Genomic DNA, 26,388 nt, shown 5'->3' on the forward strand with positions numbered 1-26,388 from the left:
ATCGGTGGCTACGAACCATGGTGACTAGGGAACCTTCAGGTTCAGAAGCAGTCAGCCTCTGAATACCAGTGCCAGGAAGGCCTCGGCCTCTATGCCCAATTGTTGGCTGTCTAGAGGAACTGGTTGGCCAAGGTGTGAGACAGGATGCGGACTAGATGGACCACTGGTCTGATCCAGCAGGGCTCTCCTTATGTTCTTACGCCACAGTATGGTAAAGTGAAATTAAAGAACTCCCCACACCAGTGATCCCTCTAAGCTGAGTTAGTGTGAGCCAGCTCACAGTTTTTTAGCCTCCGGCTCACACATTTTTGCCTCAGCTCAGGCAGGAGGGCTCCAGAGCAGACTCATTTATGCAGGAGCCAAATCGTTTGCTCACAGCTTTAATGCTAGTAGCTCACAAAGTAGAATTTTTGCTCACAGGACTCCACAGCTTAGAGGGAACATTGCACCACACCTACCCGCTTTGTAATTCTTTATCTGTGTTCCACCTCCACAACCCTCGCGTCCAGCTGAATCACAGTAGGGCAAGGAGACAAAACATGAAGCTCCTCCTACCTTCCTGGTCACCTGCATCCAAATAATGCAAGCCAATGAAGAAGTGACCTCAGTTTGTTCTCTGCCCACTTTACAACAATGGGAGGTGAGTATTATTTAGCTACTCCTGACTTGACTGACATCTAGCAGATGCTCCAAGATCACATGGAATGTCCCACAAGACAAGTTCAAAAGCATGTTCAAGGCAGTGCCAGTCCAGGACAACCAGCTCACTCCTTTCTCCAGCTGCTGAGCAAGAGCTGGAGACAGAAGCTCCAAGTTCGGTATGGAGAAAGAGTGAACCTCTTCCACACTGGTCATACTTGATATGCTTACTGAAAACGACATACCCAAGTGACCATACTGCATTGAAGAGTCCTGAGATCAGTCCTAACAAGCTTAACCCCTCTTCAAATCCATTCTCACTGCAGGAGGAAAGACAAAAGCAGATTATTTGCACAGTTACAAATTGTTCATTTGTAACAACTCCAATATTTGGTGACTAGTAATATAACCACAAGGAGACATCATCTCTGGTTGAGTTGCCCCATTGTTCAAAGCAGAAAAGGCACTGCCGACTCTCTCAGTTATTTCCCCTGCAAGCAGCAGGTTTGTGGAGCATGATCCATTTAAACTGTACTATGTCCCATACATAGACATGGTGATGGTATTTAGAATGCATGGTGCTGATGTTCTAACACGGAATTAATAGAGCCTTTTGCCCCAGAGACAGGCAATTTGCCACCTTCCTGATTTGCCCTGGACTGCAGTAATCAGTTCTGCATAATTTAAACAATCTTGGCATTAATTTGATTTTTTAAAAATATGCTTTTGAATAAGCTGTACAAAGAATACAATCTGATCTAGGCCCCAAAAAAAGTTTCAGGAGAAAATTACTTACTATGCACAACCGAGTATCTCAGGGAATGCTGGAATACCACTCATGGCAAGCGAAAAACCAATGATGACTAGCATTAGAACGAAGAGCCATAGTTTGCTACAAAATAAATATTTTAAAATAAATGAGACAGTGAAGCAAGACTATTTCACTATAGTCTTAATTAAACTTCATCAAGCTTTATCACCATTACTTTTAGACTACGACAAAGTTTGAGTCCAGTGGCACCTTTAAGACCAACAAAGTTTTATTCAAGGTATAACCTTTCGTGTGCACACACACTTCACCTGAATCCAACTTTTAGACTATGTTCAGTATTAAGGTTTCTATTTCTACCTGCCACAGTTGCAGATTCCAGTGGGATGGCTGTGTTAGTCTGTTAAAGCAAAACAACAAATGTAGTGTTCTGATGCCTTAAAGACAAACTAATTTACTGAAGTATATGTTTGATAACATTTCTCTCCATAACTTTTATTACTGCTGTGAATGCAGAGGCATTTGCACAAACAACTGAGCACCTGCACGGTAGTTTTCCCCACATGTTCCTTATGTTAACCTTCCACAGCTGCCATTTCCCCTCTGAACCACTGGAGAGCCTTTCATTTAATAAAAAAGATCAGCAAGGGGTAGATCTCTACTGCACAATAATGCAGAATGTTAAATTGGCTACATATATATATGTAGTCTTTCTTTCCCCTTCTTCCCCCTTCCCATATATAAACTATATCTTGACTTACAGCACATTCTGTGCATGTTTATTCAGAAGCAAGTCACACCAAGTTTAACAGGACTTAATTCTAAATGTGCAAGTAATCAGCAGTCTTAGATTTTTATTTTATTATTATTTTATTTAAGAATTGCATGCTGCGGTGGCTCAAGTAGTTAAGACGCTGAACTGCAGGCTGTGGAAGGTCAGTAGTTCAGCAGTTCGAGACCCAGGTGCCGCATGACGGAGTGAGCTCCCGTCTCGAGTTCCAGCTCCTGCCAAGCTAGCAGTTCGAAAGCAAGAAATTGCAAGTAGATAAATAGGTACCACTTCAGTGGGAAGGTAACAGCGTTCCGTGCGCCTCGGTGTTTAGTCATGCCAGCCACATGACCATGGAAACATCTTCGGACAGCACTGGCTCTTCGGCTTCGAAACGGAGATGAGCGCCGCAACACTAGACTCGGATTCAACTGGCTTTCGAGCAAGGGAACCTTTACCTTTACTTTAATCAACAACTAGTACTAAAGAGAAAAACATAAATAGCAAGGTGGCAAAAGTTATCTATTTTGGCACAAACAGGAAGCCTTTGCTATGGATGTTTTGGTAAATTTAAATGCTGCAGGACAGGCAAACTTCACATCAGAAAGATCACTGTAGAATTCAGTACCTTTCAATGTGCAAGACAGGAGCTGGTCCTAGCAGAAAATAGCATAATGCTGTGATTAAGCCTCCAACGATCAACAGATACTTCCTTAAAGGCTGCAAGGAATAAAGAGATGGCTGAGGAACTCAACCCCAACAAATATCATGTTCAGATCAAATAAAACTGTCAAATGAGCTGCCAGGAAAGAGAAAGGAGGTACTTAAAAATATCACCCCACATTCCAAGGAAGAATTGTGACATTTAAGATTGCACTTGAGTGTGGAGGCCTGAGTCATAACAAGGCCTGCATTCATCCTCATAATTTTACTTTCCCCCCATGGTTGTAATTCTACATGGAGTTTAGTGGAGCAATTTTAAACCTATACCACAACTACTTTCCCAAACCTGTTTGTTTGCAGAGAAAACACGCATACTGTAGAAGATTCTGGATGTGGTTATCGCTCTCTCTCTCTCTCTTTCTCTCTCTCTCTCTCACACACACACAGAGGGGGGTTTGCCAACTCTGGGTTGGGAATAGGGTTGCCAGGTCTTTACCTTGTGCCAGCAGGGGGTGGGAGGGAACTTTCTGGGAGTGGGGGGCACAGCGACGTGATGATGTCATACAGAAAGAGGAGGAGACTGGATTTATACCCCGCTCTTCACTACCCAAAGGAGTCTCAGAGTGGCTTACAATCCCTTCCCCTCTCCACAAGAGACACCCTATGAGGGAGGTGGGGCTGAGAGAGCTCTCTCGAAAACTGCACTTGAGAGAACAGCTCTGAAAGAACTTGTGGCTGACCCAAGGTCACACCAGCAGCTGCATGTCGAGGAGTGGGGAATCAAACCTGGTTCTCCCAGATTAGAGTCCGTGCTCCTAACTGGGCATGGCATGCAGTGATGCTCTGTTTTTTGGGCAAACTCTATCATTAATTTGGGCTCAAATCATAAGAGTTTTGCCAAAAACCCAGAGTGATGATGTCACTTCTATGTGATGTCATCACATTGGGCACATTACATGGGGTTGTCACTGTTGGGGGTGGAGCTTCACTCTGCTAGCCAACTGGCCAGCAGCAGGCAGAAGCCCACGAAATCAGAGGATTCCCCACTCCTATCTGGGGACTGGCAACCCTAGCTGGGAAATACCTGGAGAGGGCAGAGTTTGGGGAGGAGAGGGAGCTCAGCAGGGTATAATTAGGGATGCCAACAGAGAGGGACAGGGGGACAAAATTCAGGGGGCCCAAGCAGTCTAAGCTGAGTTAGCGTGAGCTAGCTTACAGTTTTTTAGCCTCCGGCTTGTACATTTTTGTCTCAGCTCAGAAAGGATGGCTCCAGAGCAAACTAATTTATGCAGTAGGCAAATCACCTGCTCACAACTTTAATGCCAGTAGCTCACAAACTAGGATTCTTGCTCACGGGACTCCACAGCTTAGAGGGAGCATTGGGCCCAAGTCAACTGGAACGCCCTTGAAGCCAGCCTTATGCTTAAACCAGCTGAATGCCTTTCCATTTATTTTTAAATGCAGTTCTGACTGCAGCCATTAGGGTTGCATGGAAGTTTGAGCATAGCAGAAGACACTCTGCTGGACTTGACTTTCTCCAGGACTGAACCAAACTTGCCTAACAGATCATGCTAGCATGCTCATCAACGAAGCCAGCACAGCTGAAGCACATCTAATTGCCAGCCTATAGGTCATTTTCTCCAATAGTCTAGTCTTTCTCTCTTCCTTTCCTTGCACCCAGCTCAGCCAGATCTTGCAAAGTATTAGTTAGGGTGCTGCAGCAAGATATAACAACCTTTCACTCTCTTTTCCTTAATCTCTCTCCCTCTTTTCTCCACTTTTCATTATTTTTTCTCTCCCTTCACCTAATATCTCCCCCCCCCCTTTATTCCACCACCACCACCCTTATTTTCAAGCCTAGGTCTCAAGTCTTTCTCATCCCTATCCTGCTTGGCAAAAGAATAAATAGTAGTATAGTAGTAAACATTTGTTAATATTATGAACAGAAGAGGGGAAGTTAATATTTCCCCATGATCTAACAAAGCTAATCAATAGTTTGGTGATCTAACCTGGTATTTTGCACGTACACAATAGGGGGCGGGTTCCTCTTCCTCCCTTAGTTCTAAGATCAGATGCTAGAATCCATCATAGTGTAGACAGTAACTAGAAAGTGTAGCTAGTCAGCTACACTATTTTCTTGTTTTATCCTCCCATGTTACCCTTCCTATTTTCTTAGTAAACTTTCTTTTTGCTGCCTTTTACTCTGCTATCACACACACACAAAGTATACACAGTGCATTAGCCAATTCTAAAAGTGCTTCTTAGACTACACCCAGCATTCCCCTGGAGCTATGCATAGAAGGGAATGAATGGTAATGATAAATATGCTACCTTTAAAATTATAGAGCTTTTAACTGAGGAAAGGAGCTGCGGTGGCTCAAGTGGTTAAGATGCTGAACTGCAGGCTGTGAATGGTCAGTAGTTCAGCAGTTCGAGACGCAAGTTGCCGCATGATGGAGTGAGCTCCTGTCTCTAGTTCTAGCTCCTGCCAACCTAACAGTTCGAAAGCAAGAAATTGCAAGTAGATAAATAGGTACCACTTCGGTGGGAAGGTAACAGCATTCCGTGTGCCTTGGTGTTTAGTCATGCCGGCCACATGACCACGGAAACGTCTTTGGACAGCGCTGGCTCTTCAGCTTTGAAACGGAGATGAGCACCGCAACCCTAGAGTCGGACTCGACTGGCTTTCGAGCAAGGGAACCTTTACCTTTTTAACTGAGGAAGCCTGATCATCTTGCAGTATGAAAACCACAGCCCAACATAGAGAAAAAGCAGGCAAGTTTGTTTGACTTTAGTCAAAACCTGCATATAAACATCAGAAAACGCTATGTACTGAGTCATACCACTTGCCCAGTGCAGTATTGTCTCACATTGGCAGTGGCTCCTCAAAGGTTGAGGAGGATGCCTTTCTTAACCCTGCTACTTGAGATCCTTTAAAACTTGTAGAGATCAGCCAGGGAAACTGGGAAACTATGGAGCAGACTATAGATTAGCTCTGTACTAACTCTAATGGGTCCAAAAATCTTGACTGTTATCTGTGCTTTATCTCTTTCATATTATTTGGTCCTGCCACAAGGTATTACAGCAATGGGCCATTAGATCCTGTATGGGATTAAACGTGTTAAGATTTTAGAATGGGAATTTAGCGCATTCAGCATTTGAACTGCATCAGTTACAACGTGTGTAAAATACCAGTATGACAAGGATGCAGGAATCTTTGTACTCACCGGCTTTTTATCACTCAGAAAGCCAAGCAATGGTGAAGATAAGGAATAGGAGAGAGCTAAACCCAGAAAAACTAATCCTACATAACCAACTGGCAACTGGAACTACAGAGAGGAGGAAGAAGAGAAACGTATTATTACATGTGAATCATGTTTTATTATTCCTTACTAAATTTTGTTAGCTCCACTCCATAATTCTTCTTACTCTGATGAGACAACCCAGAACACCAGTCAGTTTCAGTGGAAGAGGGAAAGTAAGGCACACACATACTGGCTCCATTGCTAAAAGAATGGGAACATTTTGGAGGGAACTGTGCAAGCTGTGTACAGTGTGGATTACTAGCTTGAATGTAAGGCTAAGCTTGGGGGGGTTTAAATCCTTGCACACCCATGAAACTCACTGATTGCCCAGTCACTTTTTCTCAGACTAACCTACCTCCCAGAACTGCTGTGAAGATAACAAGAACTCTGAGCACAAGAACTTGTGACCACAGTGTACGATGTCCCCATCTCCCATAGCAGCCCGAAATGCCTCACAAAATATTATTCTTGGTATCCCCTGTCCACTGTCACAGGAGGAGGGAGGTGAGGAAATCACACTTCATAGGTTGAAGTAAAGGAAATGGATTATACTCATGGAAATGTTTGTTTGGATCCAACCCTAAGACCAAACAAAGTCCAAACAAGAAGCTGCCATTAGAGCAGATCAAGGGTTGCTTCTGCCAGTGATTCCCCACTGCTTATAAAATCTAGTAATCTAATCTTATCTAACATTTTAGCATGAAATACAATATATATATATTTAGCACAAGCTTTTCTCCCAGTAGCACGTACTTTTTCCAAGACAAACAGTGACATTGTTGGATCTAGAAAGCCCAAAGATGCACTTAGTGAAAACATAGTAAAACAGAGGAGTAAAATTTTGGGTATAGTCATAAGCTTCCAGAAAGAATCTTTGCTAGGAGTTGAATCTGCAACAAAACAGTAACAAAAAGGTTATATTTGCGGAAGGTTACCTGCAGGTCAATTTATAGCTCTCTTTCACAGTACCATGATGGGGTACATCAGGCAACCTTTTTGGTGAGGAAGGCAGTGGCTGTACTTGGCCAGATACAGTGTGCTTGGTGTACACAGATCTAACATCGTTGACTGATTGATTTATTGCATGAGTAAAATGAGACTACTTTAGAAATATCAGTATGCAGGGCTTTTTTGGTAGAAAAAGCCCAGCAGGAACTCATTAGCATAATAGGCCATACCCAACAGCAGAAACTCATTAGCATATTAGGCCACACCCCTGACAGCACAGCTCATTAGCATATTAGGCCACAACCCCATGCCCTCCCTTGGCTTGCCCAGGCAAGCCCCCCCTCCTTGAAGGGAAGGGAAGGCAGTTTAAACTGCCTTCCCTTGGCTTGCCCGGGCGCCCCTTCCCTCTTTAGCCATGCACACGGAGGTTTTGGCTGTAGTGGGCGTGGCCAACTCTGAAGCCAGCCGGAACCCCATTCCTGTGCGTTCCTGCCCAAAAATAGCCCTGTCAGTATGAACCATCAACGGTTGTGCTTTTGAGTCTCCTTAGGATCCTGCTGGCTCCCAACCTGCCCTTTGGCTTCCCAGCCCCAGCCCAGTTTGATGACTGGTGTGGAGCAGACCAAGGGAACTGCCATGCCAAGTGTGGCATGCCACCATTCAACATCCATGCCTGAAAACATTATTTTCTTTCCCCAGTCTTAACATACATCAATTGTTGCTCAAAAAGCCAACACATACAACCTACCCTTCACCAACAACAAGCAATGGGGCTTTTTGTTATCCTTTACATCTGCTTCCCATTCCTGTACTACCTTGTTGCAAACTGATTTTTGAACTTCTGATGGGGGTAAGCTTCCCAGCCCCCAGGTCCGGGCAGGGGATCCCCCCGTTTCAGGGGGTTCTCCCCACCATGGACCAGCTGACTGGCAGGTGAAATCCTGCCCATAAACAGGGATGTAGCCACACGCCATCCCCAATGCGATAAGGTCACCCGGAAGTGACATCATCACACTGGGGACGTCATGCAGGGACACTCTGGTATTTGGGCAAACTCTACGGTTTGAGGGTGAAAAAACTATGACGTTTCACCCAAATACCAGACCGCCCCCTGTGCGATGTCCCCGATGCAATGACATCACTTCCAGGTGACATTATTGCTCTGGGGATGTCATGCGACATGCCTGCCCACCCCTGGAACACCCCCCAAATCCCCCTGCTGGAGTGGCAAAGGAACCTGGTAACCCTAGATGAGGGCTGAGGGGTGGGCAGGATGTACAGGAAAATGCCCCCATTATATATGTGTAAATCTCAGGGCATACATATTTACTGAGGCCTGTGGCCACCATCATCAGCATGGCACACTGAAGTAGAGATTGACTGGTTCACATGCACGTCAAAGCATGGTTTGGCCAAAAGGTCATGTCAGCTCAAGCACTCCCCCTCTCTTTCTCCACCCTGGCAGTAGGCTATAATTTCCTCTCCAACTTCCTGAATTTGAGCAAACCACGATTTACCATTACAATTGTAGGAGAAAGGAAGAGGAAGAGAGAAATGGTCCCGTCCCCCCAGGGCTCTCCAGGCCAGTGTTTGGCCCAAGCTCCTACTGCCCTCCTATGACTGCCCCTCTCTGCCCCCTCCTTCTCAGCTCCTCCCTGGTGGAAGCAGCTCATTGTGGTAGTATCACCATGGCATCTAATGGGTTTATACCTAGAGACCAATCAGGGCTGTCAGCCCTGGCTTTGGAAATTCCTGGGGATTTGGGAGTGGTGTTTGGGGAGGGAGTTCATTCAGCAGGGATATGAATACCACTGGCACTGCTATTTCTGGCCACTGTGTAACACAGAGTGTTGGACTGGATGGGCCTTTGGCCTGATCCAACATTGGCGTCTCTTATGTTCTTATGATGCCATAGAGTCTGGCCTCCAAAGCTGCAGTTTCCTTTAAAAAAATATTTTATTTCAACATATAAAACAATACACATGCTGCGTTAATGCAGGACTGATTACCTCCCCAGATGACAGTTTTCATTTTTATCTATCAAACAAGCTATAACTAAAAAAACCCCACAAAATCTAAGTATTTTTAGGTATTGAGGAGTTCTGGCAGGTGGTTTGATTCATATACTCAAAAATGTATACCATGTCTCTATGAATATATTTTTCCTATTAGGATTCTCAACGTGTATTAATTGTGAAACCATCTTATACTGGACCATCAAGGCCCATATTTTATTACACCACTGTGCCAAAGTCGGTATATTTTTAGTATCTGGAATTAAAATTCCTGTTAAGTCTTTAATTTTTTTAGATAACATTCTCCCATTATGCATTCACTACTTTACAACCCCACCAACAGTGGAGAAACGTGTCAGTTTCACCACATTTCTTCCAGCATTCTGAATTAGTTCTTAGTTTGCTTTTATACAGCTTATATGGTGCTAAATAGCACCTGGTAATTAGTTTATATTGTTGCCAACAGATAGCTGTCGATCTAGATTTAAGCAAGGGAGTGCTCCAGATTGAATCCCAATGTTGTTCAGTTAGTTGTATCTGGCCCTCTTTTAGCCATTGGTCTTGAATCGAAGTAGACGGTGACCATAGATTCTCACACAATAATTTATAAATTACACCTTTTACATCGAAATTACCATCTTTTAATAGGACTTGAAAAGCATTTAAAGAATGATTTTTAAGCGTATATGAGAACACAGGTAGTGCACTATGTAGTTGGTAGTATTGGTACCACGGGAGAGATTTTATATTTCTTCTCCAACTGAGTTTTCGTATCCAATTTATCATTGGTACTAATATTTGTCAGCCTATAGATATTTATGTTTCCTCCAGATTGAAAAGGCTTCTACAGGCTGTCCTGGCTCAAACCAGGATTGTCCCAAAAATTCCTCCAGGGAAACTGATACCTGTAGTCTAGAAGTGTAGTTCCCACAGAACCCTAAGCCCCCACCTGGAAGTTGGCAACCAAACCCAAAGTAGAACTGGAAACCATGGTTTGAAGTAGGTTTCTATAGAGGACATACATATACTATAATATGATCACCTTGGACACCATAATGTAGGAAGCCAGGGAAGGAATTGGAGTATATAATGGAAAGAGGAGGCACACCCTCAGTGACCAAATGATGTGTTTGCATTGCCTGTGAACTAAGGTACAATCTGTTTCTAATACTAGATTTTTATACGGAGTGACAACAGGCGCCAGGGAAGGAATTTTGCTTTAAATATACAGGCTTTCTTTTCTTTTCTTTTTCTCCTGACCGATCCCACCCAAAACAATAAAGGAACAGGAACTCCACCTACCATATCCTGGTAAGATATATATGTTCAGAGGCACCATAATCAGCACTACACATCCAAGTGCAATGAAAGGGACTTCATAGCCAAATGTCTGGTACAAAAAGCCACCGATAGGGGGACCCAGCACTAGTCCCAGCCCAGTAAAAATTTCAAGACTGCCCTGAAAACAACAACAAAGAATTAAACACAATATATTAATACCCCAAGCTCAGAGATATGCAAGTGTGGTGTAGCCTTATTGTGTCCAACCTAGGACCAGGAACACTTGGATTCAGATTCCCACTCTGCAATGAAGCTCATTAGGTAACTCTCAGTCTAGCGTACCAGGGAGCTGTTGTGGGAATAAAAAAGGTGGAAACAAAGATTATACATGTGGCCCTGAGCTCCACTGAGGAAGAACAATGGTAAGATACCTTTTATTAGGACCAAAAATTGCCTTGCCACATGTCTCCATTTTCCAACCTAGCCCTTAAGGGTGATTTGTTCTTTGTGAGAGGTGAGAATCGTCCTCTACTATTTAACAGAGGGCTGCATTCCAGAGATCATCATGATGAGATCAACAATTGCCACCATTTTTATCACAGTGAATGGTAAGCGTCCATATGAGTTCCCTCTGGTTCTTCTGAGAGTATGGGAAGAGAGATGGAACAGAAAGGAGAATGGAGTGGGAACAGGAGGGAATAATTGAGTGTACTGTAAAAGACAGGAAGAATTTCAGGAGGTGGACCCGGATGCAGGCCTGCACCATTACAGGTATATTACAAGGCTGACTCAAAACCAAGAAAACGATGACTAGGGATAATTTACCATGGGAAATCACCTGCCATTAGTGTAATGCAAGTGGGAGTCCACAAGACTTGTGCAGGGGGAAATCCCATCTCCTCCTCCCCACTTTCTTTCCAGTGCAGCCCCCCTCTGGGTCCGCTGCAGCCCCTGGACTGCTTCACTACAGGAAGTTGAGAGCATTCTTTGTGCTTGCACAGAGAACAGTATTTTACTTGGGGGAAATTTAGCCCCCAGTGTATTTTTTTTGAGAATTTCAGATTTTTTTGCAAACTTGGGGGGGGAGGAATCACCCAAGTCTGCAGAAAAAAACTGTTTAGTGCAAGTGTGGCCCCAATCCATGGATTCAGGTATCCATAGAGAGAGGGCACACCTGGGTAACAGTATATAGAATGGAAACAGCACATTTACCTTTGAATGAAGACTATAAGAACACAAGCTTTTATAACGGTTTTTTAATGCAATCATAATCAGTTGGCTTTTCAAGATAATGAGATACTGGTTTCTTAAAGGAAAGTAGAAGGGAAGAAAGGGACACGGCACAGCACTAGTACTGAGGTTACTAAACATTTCACATCCCTCCCAAACACCACCCTGATGTGTATGTAGTCTTCTTATGATTTAATAGTCCATCACACTCACAAGAGCTGAAAGGTCAACTCCTCAATAATACAGGCTTTATCCAATTACTTTCATGTGTGCTTCCCGCAAGAATAAGCTCTTTGCTGAATTTGCTCTCAAATGTTTCAGTGCATTAAGAATACACTGAAGTTCTCGGAACATGACATAGTTTCAGTGGGGTGTGGTGCAGTTCTTATGTTAACACACACTTCTATCAGATCCTCTAGCCTGTATGTGTGCTCTCAGGTGGCCAACGGCCAAGAATCTAGCATGAATTCCTTCTCCCAAAATTAACAAATATAGAAAGCAGCTTTCTTCACTATCAAATAAGTATATAGCCTCACTCCCTTCTCCCTGTGTACTACCAGTCTGTGTACAAGATTCTTCTCTTCTTCTGCAAATATCTTGGGCTACAAACAGCTGAACAGTATATATTGACTGTGCACGCATCATGACTAGCATATGCAACAAAAGACAGATGATAGATGATAGAAGAGAGAGCCGAGCCAAAGCTGAGCCAAGCCAAAGACCAAGCGAATCCGACCACTGGGTGCCGGTAGGCAGCCCCCACCCCTGACCATGTGGCCATAGATAGGGATAAAGAAACTGTGTAAGCCACTCAGAGACCCCTTGGGGTTCGTCACATGTCATGACTAGCATATGCAACAAAAGACAGTTGATAGATGACATGAAGCTCTTCACAAGGGCAAGAGAAATGGGAAGGGGTGGTTCCGTTTCTAAAAAAAAAAATCTTCCAAGTCAGTACAGTTGATTTGTCTCCCCAGCTGTCAGGAGAACTGAACTGCCAACTACACCACCCTTGTCCTTCCTGTGAATTCTGCATTTTGGGAGGTCTTTGTGGCACAGATAATGGAATAAAGCCTGCTGTTGACTTCTTTGGGGGAGGGAAAGGACAACTGAGTCCTCAAGATTCAGATCTAGTACTGAAAACAGATTCCTGTTCCGAGTACTGCCACAAATATAACTCTGGGTGGGAGCAAAGAATGAAATTTCTCCAAGAGTGTCCCCCCCCCCCAGTGATAGGAAGAACAACAGCACAGAGCCGTGCATTGGAAATGCCATTTTGTAAGGAGTTATTAGAAACGGGATAAACTTCAGTAGGGAATCACTCTGTTAGAACATCTTAAAGAACGACCGATTTACTTGCTTACAGAATTTATACACCACTTTTCAGCCCTGATCAGGGCTGCCAAGGCGGACCCACCAAAGCAGATTTACTGTCACACAAGATTTTACAAGCTAGAGCCCACTTCTTCAGAGAGCTTCTTGTCCAGTAAAATTGGTTGGCATGTATTGACGAGCCACAAGACTTTTCTGCTGCTGTTCTAGAAACAGGACGGTGGAGGGAGAACCAGGAAGAGTGCTGTTACTGTGGCTGGCAAAAGTGGGAAAGCTGCTTGACACCACTACAAAGGGCTGCATTGCTTGCCATCATTCCAAGTGACAGCGGGAGGGGGGGGGAAGTGATGCTGCCATTTAGCTATACCACTTCCAGGCACAATTTGGACATGACAGTGCCGGAAACACTGTGGTTAAAACCAGAACATTTCCCTAGTCTCAAGTTATGCCACAGGCATTGCAAATCTGAACGATTCCAAGCACGAAGGGGAAGTGATAAACTGGAGTTGTTCAGTAATAACAGTGTTCTCTGCACATGACGATAGGTGCTTCATGCCAATAAGCACTTTGCGCTTTCTAGGAGCCAGAACTGGTACATAACACAGATGTCAGTATTTATCCCTATTAAGCTTATTATAAATTAAATCTTAGACAGGGCTTTTCTACTCTAGTTCTGTCCTATGCAAATGCAAGCTTCTTGAGTGCAAAGGAGTCTTTTGTTTCCTGGACAGAGAAACCCATGGCCTGAAGGCAAGAGGAGCACAAGCAACCCAGTTGATGGCTAGAAAGGGAGTGGAGCTGAAGAAAAGAATCCTGCCACAGCTTTTTAAAAAAGGAAGGACTTTAGTTTTGACTACAACAGATCAGGCCGGATATGCAACCAAAAAAAAGAATTCTGGAGGCTCTGGAGAGATAGGGTTGTCACTTTACCTGGCAATGGTGGCAATCCTTCCAGTCCCCCGCCCTCATTCAATAAAGCAGTGAGGGAGAGGAAAACTGGAAAGGAAAACAGCGCGTGGAAATGATTTCATGTTTCAGAACAGGAAATGCTATCATGACACTCTAGGGATTTCAAAAATCTCTATTGTAAAACCATTCCTAGAGCATCATCATGTCACTCCCTGTTTTGAAAAAATAAAGGACTTCCAAGAAGTCTCTGTGCCCCTGCCCAGACTCACAGGGATTGCCAGCTGAGGGCTGGCATCCCCAGGACCAGGGAAGGCAAGAGCTGGGAGGGACGGCAGAGTGTGCTATGTATCACCTGCAACTTAACCAAAACTTTGGCAGCCTGGGAATTAACATGCTCTGTATACATCAGAGTCCTAAATTACATTCCCACTTCAAAACGCATTGAGTACAGGTTGTCCCCAAACCAAGTTTCCGAATAAGGCAAGAGATGCTTAAGGTATGCTCCCCTTGGCCACCATGACCATAACTAAAAGTACATACTATGCATAAATTCAGGATGGCAAGATGAATACTAGAGCTGAAGCTACAGTGGGGTTGGTTTGTTTGTTTGCAAGCTAATGATTCAAGTGAACATAGTGGTACATCAAAGACAGGCATTTGCAAGATTATAGCTGGCCATTGCCTGGCTGGCCCTGCAGTTTAGGTTGGATCACATCAACAAGACTTGTTCGGGAGGAGAGGCAGTTGCCAGTTCTCTCCTCCTGTGGCAGCCCTCCAACTCCCCCTTTATGCTGGTCCTGGGATCCCCCATCTCTATGAACAACATTGAGGGGGGCCATTAAGAGCTGTAGCGGAAGGAAGGAGGCAGGAAAGCTGTCCTTCTGTGCACAGAAGGACTTCCAGGCACAGAAATTTTTGATGGGATCCAACCCTTCATGTCTTACTGAGTTCACATGAATGATCACCGTGCAAAATAAATAAATAAAAACCTGATGACACCACTACATTGATGGCTGTAACGCTAAGTGTAATATATGTTAACCCTGCAGCAATTGGCTGTATACTTACCAGAACTGTAGCTATGTTGTTAGGAAAGGCTTTTGCAAGAATAGAAAATGAAGCTGTCATTGCTGCAGAAAACCCAACTGCATCCATTCCGCGAACCAAAAAACATAGTCCGATAAATACGGGCCCATCAGGTGCTCTGTCCAACAATCTGGAGGGGGGGGATTCAAAATGGATTTAGATCCTATGTTTATAATGCACAAACATATCAAGTATGTTCCGTTTCGACTCAGATTGGAATTTCTACACTTTTGACAGGATCTTGTCTTATTTGTACTCCACAATGTAACACCACACATCTACCAAGGGAGACCAGAAGGCCCAGCAAGTAATAACATTCCCCTGGTTTTGTACCAAGTGATGGTCACACGTCACACCTCCAATGAGCACAAGTCCATAAAAAGCATATGGCACAACAAACGTGCCAGTTTTTAAAGTGCCACCAAACTTCTGTTTCTGCTGAACTAGACTAATATCGATACTCCTCTGGAATATTCAGCCTGTTGCTTTATTTCAGAACAGATCAGTGGCAAGGAAGTATTTTATCAGTCACAGGAAAGAACAATACGCAAAAGTAGCATGATTGGGCGCTCTTCACGGCTTGAATTTGTTCAGTTCTGCCTGGTTGATTCACTGTCTTCAGTAAGGCTAAAAAATATGCAAAATGGCTAAGCAAAGTTTTGTAACTAAGAGTAGCATCGGAAAGAGCACCAATACAGAGAGAGACATGGGCAACCTGCACTTCTGCTTATTTGACTTTGCCATCCAAAAGGAATGGGGGAAAGCAAAAATTGATATTCACCTCCTCAGTTTGTTTTTTTTCTGTCTGTCACTTTGGAACGTGAAAGTGGGGAGGGGGCAATTCTCAATGGCACAGCTGCCTGGAGCACTTGCTGTGATAGCCAAAGCTGCTCTTCAGTGCACACATACAGGGGACCGAATGTATTCGCTCCTCAGAGCCAAAGCTTGCTTTCGTCAACTGAGCCACACTGGCCCTCCGGCCCAAGGAGGTTTCCTCCAACAAAGGAGCCACTTCATTTGGAGGCAGGTTCTTCAGGTTGGAAGGAGACTTCAGATTTTGGTCAGCGGTAGGGTTGCCAGCCTCCAGGCAAGGCCTGGAATTCTCCCGGAATCACAGATGATCCCCAGACAGCAGATAACAGATTCCTTGGAGTGAATATGGCCCCTTGGAAGGCGGATTCTAGGGCATCACATCCCCACCAATGTTTCCTCCCCCAACCCCACCCCTCCCCAGGCACCGCCTCAAAATCTCCAAGGATTTCCCAAGCTAGCGTTGACAACCCTATGCAGATTCCACCCTAATCTTTGAAAGTTTTTTTCCTAATTCAGGCTGCAGTCATTATCCAAATTATTTCTTATATCTACATAACTAAGCAACCATTCCTCCTGTCACTTTAAAGTCTATTAAATCATAGAGGCTGTGATCACACACAGCGAGCGATTTGGCTGCTGCATGAATTAGTTTGCTCTGAAGCCCTCCTTCCTGAGCTAAGACAAAAATCGGTGAGCCGGAGGCTAAAAAACTGTGAGGTAGCTCACACTAACTCAGCTTACACTGGATTTGTTGCATTCTGGCAGGGGACGCTGTGAGTGTAGAAAACAATTTATCGACAGAGTAGTGTTTTGGAAAATCTTTAGGAATTGTTTGGTGCATTTACCATGGGGCACCCACCCAGAGCCTCTGGCATTTTCTCACTCTGCTGGCATCAAAACCAATTTAAGGCAAAATAGAGATATGGAGACTTTTCCATCCTCCTTTGCATCAATTTGTCTTTGTTGGCAATGGCAACCCTAGGCCTGCAAGCACTCTCAGGGTGACTTCATGCCTCCAGACTGGCATGGCATCACTAGCCCTGGCTGCCTATGGAAGCTGCCTGGGTGATTTCGGACCAGCCACAGACTTTCTGCCTAACCTACCTTACAGCGTTGCTGTACAGATCGCAAAGCCGAAGAGAATGAAGCAAGCTGCTTTGCTCCCCCGCTAATGAGAAAAACAGATTTTTTCCTAGAAAGAGGCTGCTGAGAGGGGAGGAGATAAAGTTGCCAGCTTCAGGTATGGAAATTCCTGGAGATTTGAGGGGTGGAGCCTGGAGAGGGTGGGGTTTGCGGAGGGGTGGGACCTCAGAAAGGTAGAATGCCATAGACTCCACCCTCCAAACCAGCCATTTGCTCCTGGGGAACTATTGTTGCCAATCTTGGCCCAGCAGCAAACCTCCAGGTATTTCCCTCCTTAGAGCTGGCAACCCTACTTTCCCCTCAGTGCCTGTTGGTAGGCAGCTAAGCTTGGTCCTGTCACCTACTTTGGCCTTTGGGAGAAAACACATTGGGGCCAGTCCTGATAGGGTTGCCAACTCCAGATGGGAAATTCCTGGAGGTTTGAGGGATGGAGCCTGAAGAGGGTGAGGTTTGAGGAGGGGTGGGACCTCAGACAGGTACAATGCCATAGACACCACCCTCCAAACCAGTCAGTCCCTCATGGGGAACCATTGTTGCCAATCTCCAGGTGAGGGCTGGAGACCACTCAGAATTACAACTGCTCTGCAGAAGGGAGGGCAGAAGTCAGCTGAAGTCAAAGGGGCAGATAATGGCAGGTTGAAGGTTAGCTGGGAAGGAAATGGGGTTGCCAACTCCAGGCTGGACAATTCCTGGGGATTTGAGGGGTGGAGCCTGGAGAGGGTGGGGTTTGCGGAGGGGTGGGACCTCAGACAGGTAGAATGCCATAGACTCCACCCTCCAAACCAGCCATTTTGTCCTGGGTAACAATTGTTACCAATCTCCAGGTGAGGGCTAGAGATCACTCAAAATTACAACTGCTCTTCAAGGTAGCAGAGATCAGTTCCTCTGGAGAAAACAGTAGACTCTGTCATTATACCCTGCTGAGGTCAACACAGCAAATTGACACTGTTTGCCCAAAGCCAGAGCACTCCCCCAGAGCCTCTTTCTAGATCTCGTTGTATTTATTTCCACAACGGGCCTTATTCCTAGTACAAAAAATAAATGAAATTCACTTACCCAAAGAGAATGGTTACACATCCTGACGCAAACATTCCAGAAACTAACATAAATTTTGCTCCAATCTGGACAAGCTGTAATGGGTAAGCAACATTGTCAGAAGTTATGTTACTGAAATAAATGAAATTCACTTACCCAAAGAGAATGGTTACACATCCTGACGCAAACATTCCAGAAACTAACATAAATTTTGCTCCAATCTGGACAAGCTGTAATGGGTAAGCAACATTGTCAGAAGTTATGTTACTGAATGCTTTACAAGAAAAACTTTCCTCTGGCCCTCCTGAGATTTAGAACCAGCTCAATATCCCATCTGAAAATACTATTATTGCAAAAGTGACTTACTTACAACTCTATCCTAAGCGGAATTTGATCCTTCTAAATCCATTGAATTCAATGGACTCTGCTTAGAATGACACAGTTAACAGTATTCACAGAGACCAGTAAGTCTGCTTAGAATGACACAGTTAACAGTATTCACAGAGACCAGTAAGTCAATACACTCAACTGTTCCAACACTGTTTGCGACTGAAATCTCTGTATAGTAAATAAATGGAGCTTTATTTGTTGTATCAGAACTGTAACAAGAGGATTAATACAAAGTATTAATGAGCTCCAGGGTGACCTCCCCAGCTGCAGTAACAGGTTAACAAAATGGAAAATTAACTATGCAATCCTATATAAAGTTATTCTTGTCTAAGCCTGTTGAAGTCAATGAACTTTGACTGAAGGAACTGTGAATGAGACAGCACTGCCAGTCCAACATTCAATGCAGAAACAATGTACAGTAGGGACAAATCATCCATACTCTTCCCAGAGAGCAATATTGTTACAGCTTGCCATGAAAGTCTTCGGGTCCCAAGAAAGCTCACTGAAACATCATCCTGTACATTGTTTTTACCCTCAGAACTCCTAAAGCTGAACTGCGATACAAGTCAAGATCCAATATCAAAGTTCATTTTTATATGTAATCTCTGACACAGCTGTTTATTAATCCCGTTTCAAAAACTAGACAAGGTACTGAAAGGGATAATGATAGCTTTCTGGGGACTGTATAAATATAAACAATAAATAAATAATAAAATATCTATGAACACTAGGATTTTTAGCTTAGAAATGAAACAGCAAACTGAAGGAAAATACTACAATGACTGGATAGGGAAAATATCAAAATAGCAGATTTACAACAAGGGAACAGAAATACTTCGACCAACAATGCAAAGAAGAGAAATTCTGAATGGAAACATTTAACTGAATATCATCTAGTATCAGATCTAGGAAGACCCTGCTCAACAAATATTAGTAATCCACAATGGATCTTTCAGGATACTTGTGAAAGAAAAGATAAACATCTGCCTCTTAAGTAGGAGGAAGGCAAAGTAGAATGATAGGATCCACACCAATGATTACCCATGTAGGAGAATAATGCCTCCTGTAGGATGATTAGTTCGATGATGTATTTCTGTGGGCAGGGGAGGCTGAGATGGCTTAGACATCCACCATCTCAGCCAAAAACCTGGTAGAACAGCTCCATTTTACAGGCCCTGAGGAACTGTAACAAGTCCCGCAGGGCCCTCACTTCACATGGGCGTGTGTTCCACCTGGCCCTGGTCGAGGCTAAGCAGACGTTTTTCGGGCCGGGGACTACCAGTAGGTGATGGTCAGCAGAGTGCAAGGATCTCCTGGGCACATACGGGGAGAGACCGCCCCATAGGTATGCTGGTCCCAGGCCACATAAGGCTTTGAAGGTCATTGCCATGACCTTGAACCAGATTCGGTACCCAATTGGCTGCCAATGCAGTTGGCGGAGCACTGGCTGAATGCACACCGGCACAGACTTTGCCATCGGCAAGTGCACTGCCGCATTCTGCACTAGCTGCAGTTTCCAGGTCAGGTTCAAGGGCAGCCCCACATAGAACAAGTTACAGTAATCCAGTCTGGAAGTGACCATTGCATGAATCACTGTAGCTAAGTCCTGGGAGGTGAGATAGGGAACCAGTTGCCTGACCAGCTGAAGATGATAAAAGGCTGATCTGGCAACGGCAGTGACATGGGCCTCCATCGAAAGTGAGGCATCCAGGATCACCCCCAGGCTTCTCACCCTTGGCGCTGGGATAAACAATGCCATGCCAAGCACTGGGAGCCGGATTCCTGGTCCCAAGCCCTCACAACTGGGGTACAGGACCTCTGCCTTCATTGGTTTTAATCTTAGATGGCTCTGCTGTAACCATCCAGCCACGGCCCCTAATGCCCTGTTCAGAGTATCTGGGGTAGAATTATGTTGTGATATGTCGCCTCACCAACACTGGGATTCAGGGGTCTGCCCTGCAGTGGCTTTCCTCATTTCTTCAGGGTTGGGGACAAAGGGTGGCTTTAGGGGAACAGCTGTCCCAAAGGCACCCACTAATTTGCGGAGTGCCCCAAGGAGCAGTACTGTCCCCAATGTTCACAAAGAGTGATTAACACATGAAATTCACTGCCACAGGAAGTGGTGACGGCTACAAGCACGGACGGCTTCAAAAGGGAATTAGATAGGCATATGGAGCAGAGGTCCATCAGTGGCTATTAGCCACAAGGTATAGATAGGGGCTCTGGGGCAAGTGATGCTCTGTCTTCTTGGTGCTTGGGGGGGCCAACAGTGGGAGGGCTTCTAATGTCTTGGCCCCACTGGTGGACCTCCTGATGGCACCTGGTATTTTTGGCCACTGTGTGACAGAGTGTTGGACTAGATGTGTCATTGGCTTGATCCAACATTGGCGTCTCTTATGTTCTTAATATATTTTAACATCTATATGCACCCCTTGCCCCGATTACCTGGGGGCAATATGTGGACGACACCCAGCTCTATCTGATGTTGGGTGGCCAGTCTGACTCTAGTCTGGAAGATCTGGATCTGGTGCTGCAAGCTGTGGCTGGTTGGCTTAGACTGAGCCAACTAAAATTGAATCCGACGAAGACAAAGGAACCGTGCATGAGTCAGGGTGGTCTGAGGGTAGGGATCCCACTCCTGACCTTCAATGGGGAGCCGTTGGTGCCAACCCCAGAGATTAGGAGTTTGGAAGTGCTCTCAGATGACTCCCTAATGATGGAGGCCCAGGCAGCAGCCACTGCGAAGTCAGCCTTCTATCATCTTCGGCTGATCAAGCAGTTGGTTCCCTTCCTCAAACACAACAGCTTGGCGACAGGGATCCATGCGATGGTCACCTCGAAATTAGATTATTGTAACACTCTCTACATGGCGTTGCCCTTGTCCCAAATCCAGAAGCTGCAGCTGGTGCAGAATGTGGCGGCCAGGCTGTTTTTGGGTCTCCCCATGTGGGAGCACATCCAGCCTGTGCCAAAAGCACTGCACTGGCTGCACATAGCATACTGAATTTGCTTCAAGGTGCTGGTTTTGACCTTTAAAGCCCTTTATGGTCAGGGGCCTACATATGTGAGGGACCGCCTTTTCCCGTATGCTCCCCAGAGCACTACGATCAGGGTCCCAAAATTGTTTGGCCCTTCTGGGCCCCAGAGAAGCCAGGCTGGGCTTCTCAGTGGTGGCTCCGTACTGGTGGAATGAGCTCCCAGAAGACATATTGTTACTGTAAATAATAATGTTATAAGAGTATTTTCCTACTCTTCCTTGTTTCAGAGTTTTTCCCTGTAATACTGGTTTGAAGGCTTTTATACACTGTGAGTGCTGTGCTAAAGATTCCTCCTACATATACCATTTTAAAGTCTTCTGTACATTATGTTCCCCATTATGAAGGTAATCTTTTCCTCTTAGTATTCAGGATATGGGTTTGATTGTAGTATATGATATTAATAGTTTGGTTTTACTTGTAATTGTAGTAATATGAACTTCTTGAAGAAGAGCTATCGAAACAAAGATCACAATCCGGACTTGTCTGTGTACCATTTATGGACTTGCACTACTCATGGACCTGTACATTATATGATGTAATTTGGTGTTACAGATACATGTGGTCCTCTGTTATTCTTGTTATATAAATTTACTTTTTTGCATGACTTTTTGAGCACTTGTGGTCTGCGTTATTTGTACAGTGCTTGCTTGCTTTCTGTATATTGTATACTGTGATATCACATCTGTTTATGACCCAATACCGGGGGGGAGGGGTTGTAGAAAAAGCCTAGCAGGAACTCATTAGCATAATAGGTCACACTCAACAGCAGAAACTCATTAGCATATTAGGCCGCACCCCCATGTTACCAGAAGTGTGGTCATCCAGCCACACCCACCTTTTGCTCCTTATTCTGTTTACCTTGTTTGTTGTCAAAACCCAGGGCTTTTTTTTGTAGCAGGAACTCCTTTGCATGATAGGCCACACACCTCTAATGTAGCCAATCTGAATGAGTTTCTGCTGTTGGGTGTGGCCTATTATGCTAATGAGTTCCTGCTGGGTGTGGCCAACTCAGGAGCCAGCCGGAACTCAGTTCCTGTGTGTTCCTGCCCAAAAATAGCCCTGCCCAATACTAATACCACCATCAACAGCCTGTACTCTGACAATAGCACCCAGATTGACATGTCATCCGACTGTACTTTTATACTGATGCTACTAACGCCTCGCCATTGCTATATGATCTGCACTAGCACTTTATGTAGTCTATGTACATATACGTATGCACTTCTCTGTTTTATCTGCTCTATAAAATATATGTAAGCCTCCCTGAGCCTGCTTCAGCAGGGAGGGTGGGATATAAATTAATAAATATTAAAAGATATAATATTCAGAAACCAGTAGGAAAGTATTTGCATCTACCAGGATACTCTTTTGATTCAAAACTCACCGCTTTCATGAAAGAACTTCAAAAGGAAACTCCATTCTAAAGCAACTGAATTGCTATTTATTAGAAAGTTTCACAATACTTCTGTAGCATTTTTATCTCACTGTAACTGCAACTATCCTAACAAAACCTATGATTCCCTACCATTACTGGTGTGAGCCAGCTTAACCTACCTAGTGAATGGTCTCTGTATTTTTCTTGAGCAGATCTGAGATTTACTCAATTACATTGAACACTGTACTTCCTGCATTTCATGGCTCTTTGGTCCTGCTGTTTGGGGGGAAAATAATTTCCTACATAAAGGGACTGCGTAGTCAGGATTTGTTCACAGCATCTGAACAAGTAGGCTGTAAACCATGAAAACTTCTGCCAGAATAAAATCTTGTAAGTCTTTAAGGAGCCAAAAAGACTCCTGAATATTTTGTACGTTTTGACAGTACAGAAACAACTGAAGATACTCACATATTTGCCCATTATCAGAGAACTGAAGAAGTTGCATATGGAAAAGCATCCAAAAATGAGTCCAACTACTGTACTACTGGCACCTTTCTTTTCAGCCTAAAAAACAGAAAGAAAAAAGATTCAGACACAAATGCTCAGAACAGAAGCACCACCCATGCCATGTGGGAAACTGCTATATGGCCACGGAAACGCAAGCCTAAGGTCTCCCCTTAGTATCAGCAACCAAGGCAGAACAAGCTTATCCAAGACTACTCAAGCCAATTGCACTACCACAGCAAATCAATTACAGAGATCTGCTGATTTCTGCACAAGTGGAGAAGAAAAGAATGAAAGAAGTCACAGGACGGTACTCTATAATAAACCCACAAAGCATTAAAACAGAGACACAACTGCAAAAGAATCCAGACATTTATTGAACAGCACCAGGAGCAGGGTTCTGAAGGCAAGCCCGATGAATGGCGTTGGCCCATGCTCTTGGTCTAGGATGGCTCCGGTGGCCTTGAAAGATTCATCGACAGACAGCAGAATCACAGGCAGAGGTTTCTATCACTCCATACCCATGACAGGTCAAAACAGTGGCCTGCTAAGCAGCTTGCACCAGTGTAAGAGCTAGGCTAGAAGTGGAGAGCAGGCAACTGCGGCTGTTGGTTGTGTGGTAGCCTGCATAGATGGTCAGCTCTGTTCTGCAAATGGAGCCCATCTTTACCCCGGTTGAAGGGCAGCCTGCAAAGAACCAAATGAGACATAATGACAGTAAAACAGAACGGTTTCACAGCGGCAACAAACAAGTGAGCTCCAGACCTCTCCTCAGGGCATGAGATTTGCTCTTCAAACAACCCTCCCTCCCACGGGGGTTCCCATACGCTACAGTTCACATCTTGAGACACAGTGTCATTAGGCTGCTTTCCCTTGTAGGCTCAGGCTGCTGCACTGGAGCGCCACCTGCCCTTTTTGTCCCGTCGGGCTGTGCTTCTGCAAGGCCAAGAAGGGTTGCTAGTGTTTGCCAGCAAAAGCAACAGCTGGGATAGCTGGTAGTCACCCAAATATGTGCCTGTGATCCCTGCTTCTTCCACTTACATGTGGGGTTATATTGGCAAGGCACCCTGCCAACATTGCTGCAATACTCTGCTGGCATATCATCGAGCCCCTTGCCCCCTTGCAGCACATACTTACCCTGTGCTCTCTCTGTAGGAGACAATGCTAGTAACTGTTGAGAGTAGAAGAGCTGCTGAACAAAGACACTGGAGGCACATGTTGCAGCAGGGAGTGAGGCGAGAAGTCCATGCTCGTAGCAGGGGATCATCATTCCCTATGTGAGGTGCATTGGCCTTGCATTTCCAGGCACTGTTTGTGTCCTGGGGTGCAGTACCTGTAAGGGTTCTGAGCAGAACAGTGTTAGATATATGCAATAACAATTGCCACTCTCTTCCTTGGTTGTTTCTGGAAAATCTTCCCTTTCTGTGCAACATGCCCTTTTTCTAGATTTCTCTTAACTTTTACAGGAAGTGCCTGAAGAGAGCACTGTAAACAAGAACAGAGTCTTTAACCACCTGCTCCCCTCCCCACTGGTCTATAAGAGAACAGATTCATTATTAAGTAACCTGGGTTTCAATAGTCCACATTGTACAGAGAGAAATACAGGTTAAAAATACCCAGATAAATGAATTCCCTATTTGTGATTTTGCTCATTTGAAGGCGAATGTACTCACTGAGCAAGCCCTTTGTATGCCTACGACAGCAACTGATTTTGTGTTCTCTGTAACGTCTTATCTGCTACACATACAAGTTACTACAAAAAAGGTCACGAAGACCTTCGAGGCTGTGTTTCTTGTCTCCGCTCTGTGCCAGTGCCTTGCCTGCCATGGTCAAGCGGCAGAGGGAGAACAAGGTGAAACTGAAGCTAAGCAAGAAGGAAACACTGCTAGTTTGCAAAGATGCTGTTCTGGATAGGATCCTGTTGCCTTGCCCTTGAGGAGGTGAATCTTTTCTAACAAACTCGATGAAGAGCGTGGGAGTTTTGTTAGGACCAAAGCCAAAAAGGACTCCAGGAAGCACCTTAGAGCAGGGGTCCCCAACACAGTGATTTTTGAAAGTGGGTGGGGTCAAGTGGGGCTTTGGCCCAGCAGCACATTTGATTGGCTGTGCAGGTTTTTAAAATTTCTGGCACTTCCACACACGCTAAATAATGCACTTTCAATGCACTGTGTGAGAGATGGCTTTCCAGATCAGCGAAATCACGGATTCAAAGCACAAATACCCAGAAAGTACTTGATTTTCCCAGTGTCGGAATACTCGCTAGGGAACTGGGAGGACTGCGCGACTGAGCCCACTTTGGTGCGGGAGGCGGATGCGGCATCTGATCAGCAATTTTAAATGCAAGAGAGAATAGCGGTGAAACCCCATCAAAAGGACCATGTAACCACGGCCAGAGTGTGTGAGAGCATCCAATGTAAATTGACAAAATAGGAAGTTACAGAAGTATAGCTGAACTCATTAGCATCCATAAGAAGCAGGATGCCCTAAACATTAGCATCTCTAATGAGCGAAGAATCCCCAGGTCTTTGTTAAATTCAGGTGGGATAGCCATGTTGGTCTTAAGCAGCGGAACAAAGTCTGAGTCCAGTGGCACCTTTAAGACCAACAAAGTTTTATTCATGGTATAAGCTTTTGTAGTCCTTAAAAGTGCCACTGAACTCAAACTTTGTTCAGGTCTTTCTTGAGAACCTCCACTGATTCTAACATCACACTTTTGCTTTGGATTCTCCCTTTTAAGTTTTTATACAACGGTGTCACTGAGGTCAACAACAGAGTGCCCTAGAATATTGAAATGCTCACCCACTGGTTTCTGACTATTGCAATTTTTAAACGTCATATTAGTGTCCATTTATCCTTTGCACAGGGATGGACCTGCTTGTCTACTACAGAGAGCAGAACTGCACTGTTGACACATGATGGCATGTATTACACTGGAGGATGACCACGCGGACAGTGCATTTGGTGCTATTAGGTTCTGTGATCCTGTTGCATAAGTGTTTATGAGGACAAAGCTGGCATCTAGGTCTATTGCAGGGTCTGGTTCTTGAGTCTATGCTTCTGTTAGGTAGCGCGTTGTTGTAGAAGAGAAGCTGTTTTAGATCAGGGAAGTGCCTATAAGTAAGACAAGTCCTGCCACATAAGGCC

General features: G+C 44.7%; 1 protein-coding gene across 2 annotated transcripts in view; it reads right to left on the reverse strand.

Annotated features, from left to right (window-relative positions):
- The window catches only part of SLC18B1 (solute carrier family 18, subfamily B, member 1), a 38,006-nt gene that overhangs the window by 5,709 nt on the left and 5,909 nt on the right, over positions 1-26,388 (reverse strand). Inside the window, exons 1-9 of one of the 2 annotated variants that reach the window (XM_015411323.1) lie at positions 23,209-23,295; positions 18,094-18,167; positions 14,929-15,076; positions 10,411-10,567; positions 6,899-7,035; positions 6,068-6,169; positions 2,806-2,897; positions 1,436-1,531; positions 885-959 (exon numbers count right to left, since the gene is read on the reverse strand). In XM_015411323.1, the coding sequence (XP_015266809.1) occupies positions 885-959; positions 1,436-1,531; positions 2,806-2,897; positions 6,068-6,169; positions 6,899-7,035; positions 10,411-10,567; positions 14,929-15,076; positions 18,094-18,167; positions 23,209-23,220 (893 nt within the window). In that variant the 5' untranslated portion in view covers positions 23,221-23,295. Of the gene's footprint in view, positions 1-884; positions 960-1,435; positions 1,532-2,805; positions 2,898-6,067; positions 6,170-6,898; positions 7,036-10,410; positions 10,568-14,928; positions 15,077-18,093; positions 18,168-23,208; positions 23,296-26,388 lie in introns of those variants that run through there. The other variant, XM_015411324.1, reaches the window with a different exon arrangement.

This window comes from Gekko japonicus, unplaced genomic scaffold (genome assembly GCF_001447785.1).
Source record: "Gekko japonicus isolate JY-2015 unplaced genomic scaffold, Gekko_japonicus_V1.1 scaffold2263, whole genome shotgun sequence".
NCBI lineage: Eukaryota > Metazoa > Chordata > Lepidosauria > Squamata > Gekkonidae > Gekko > Gekko japonicus.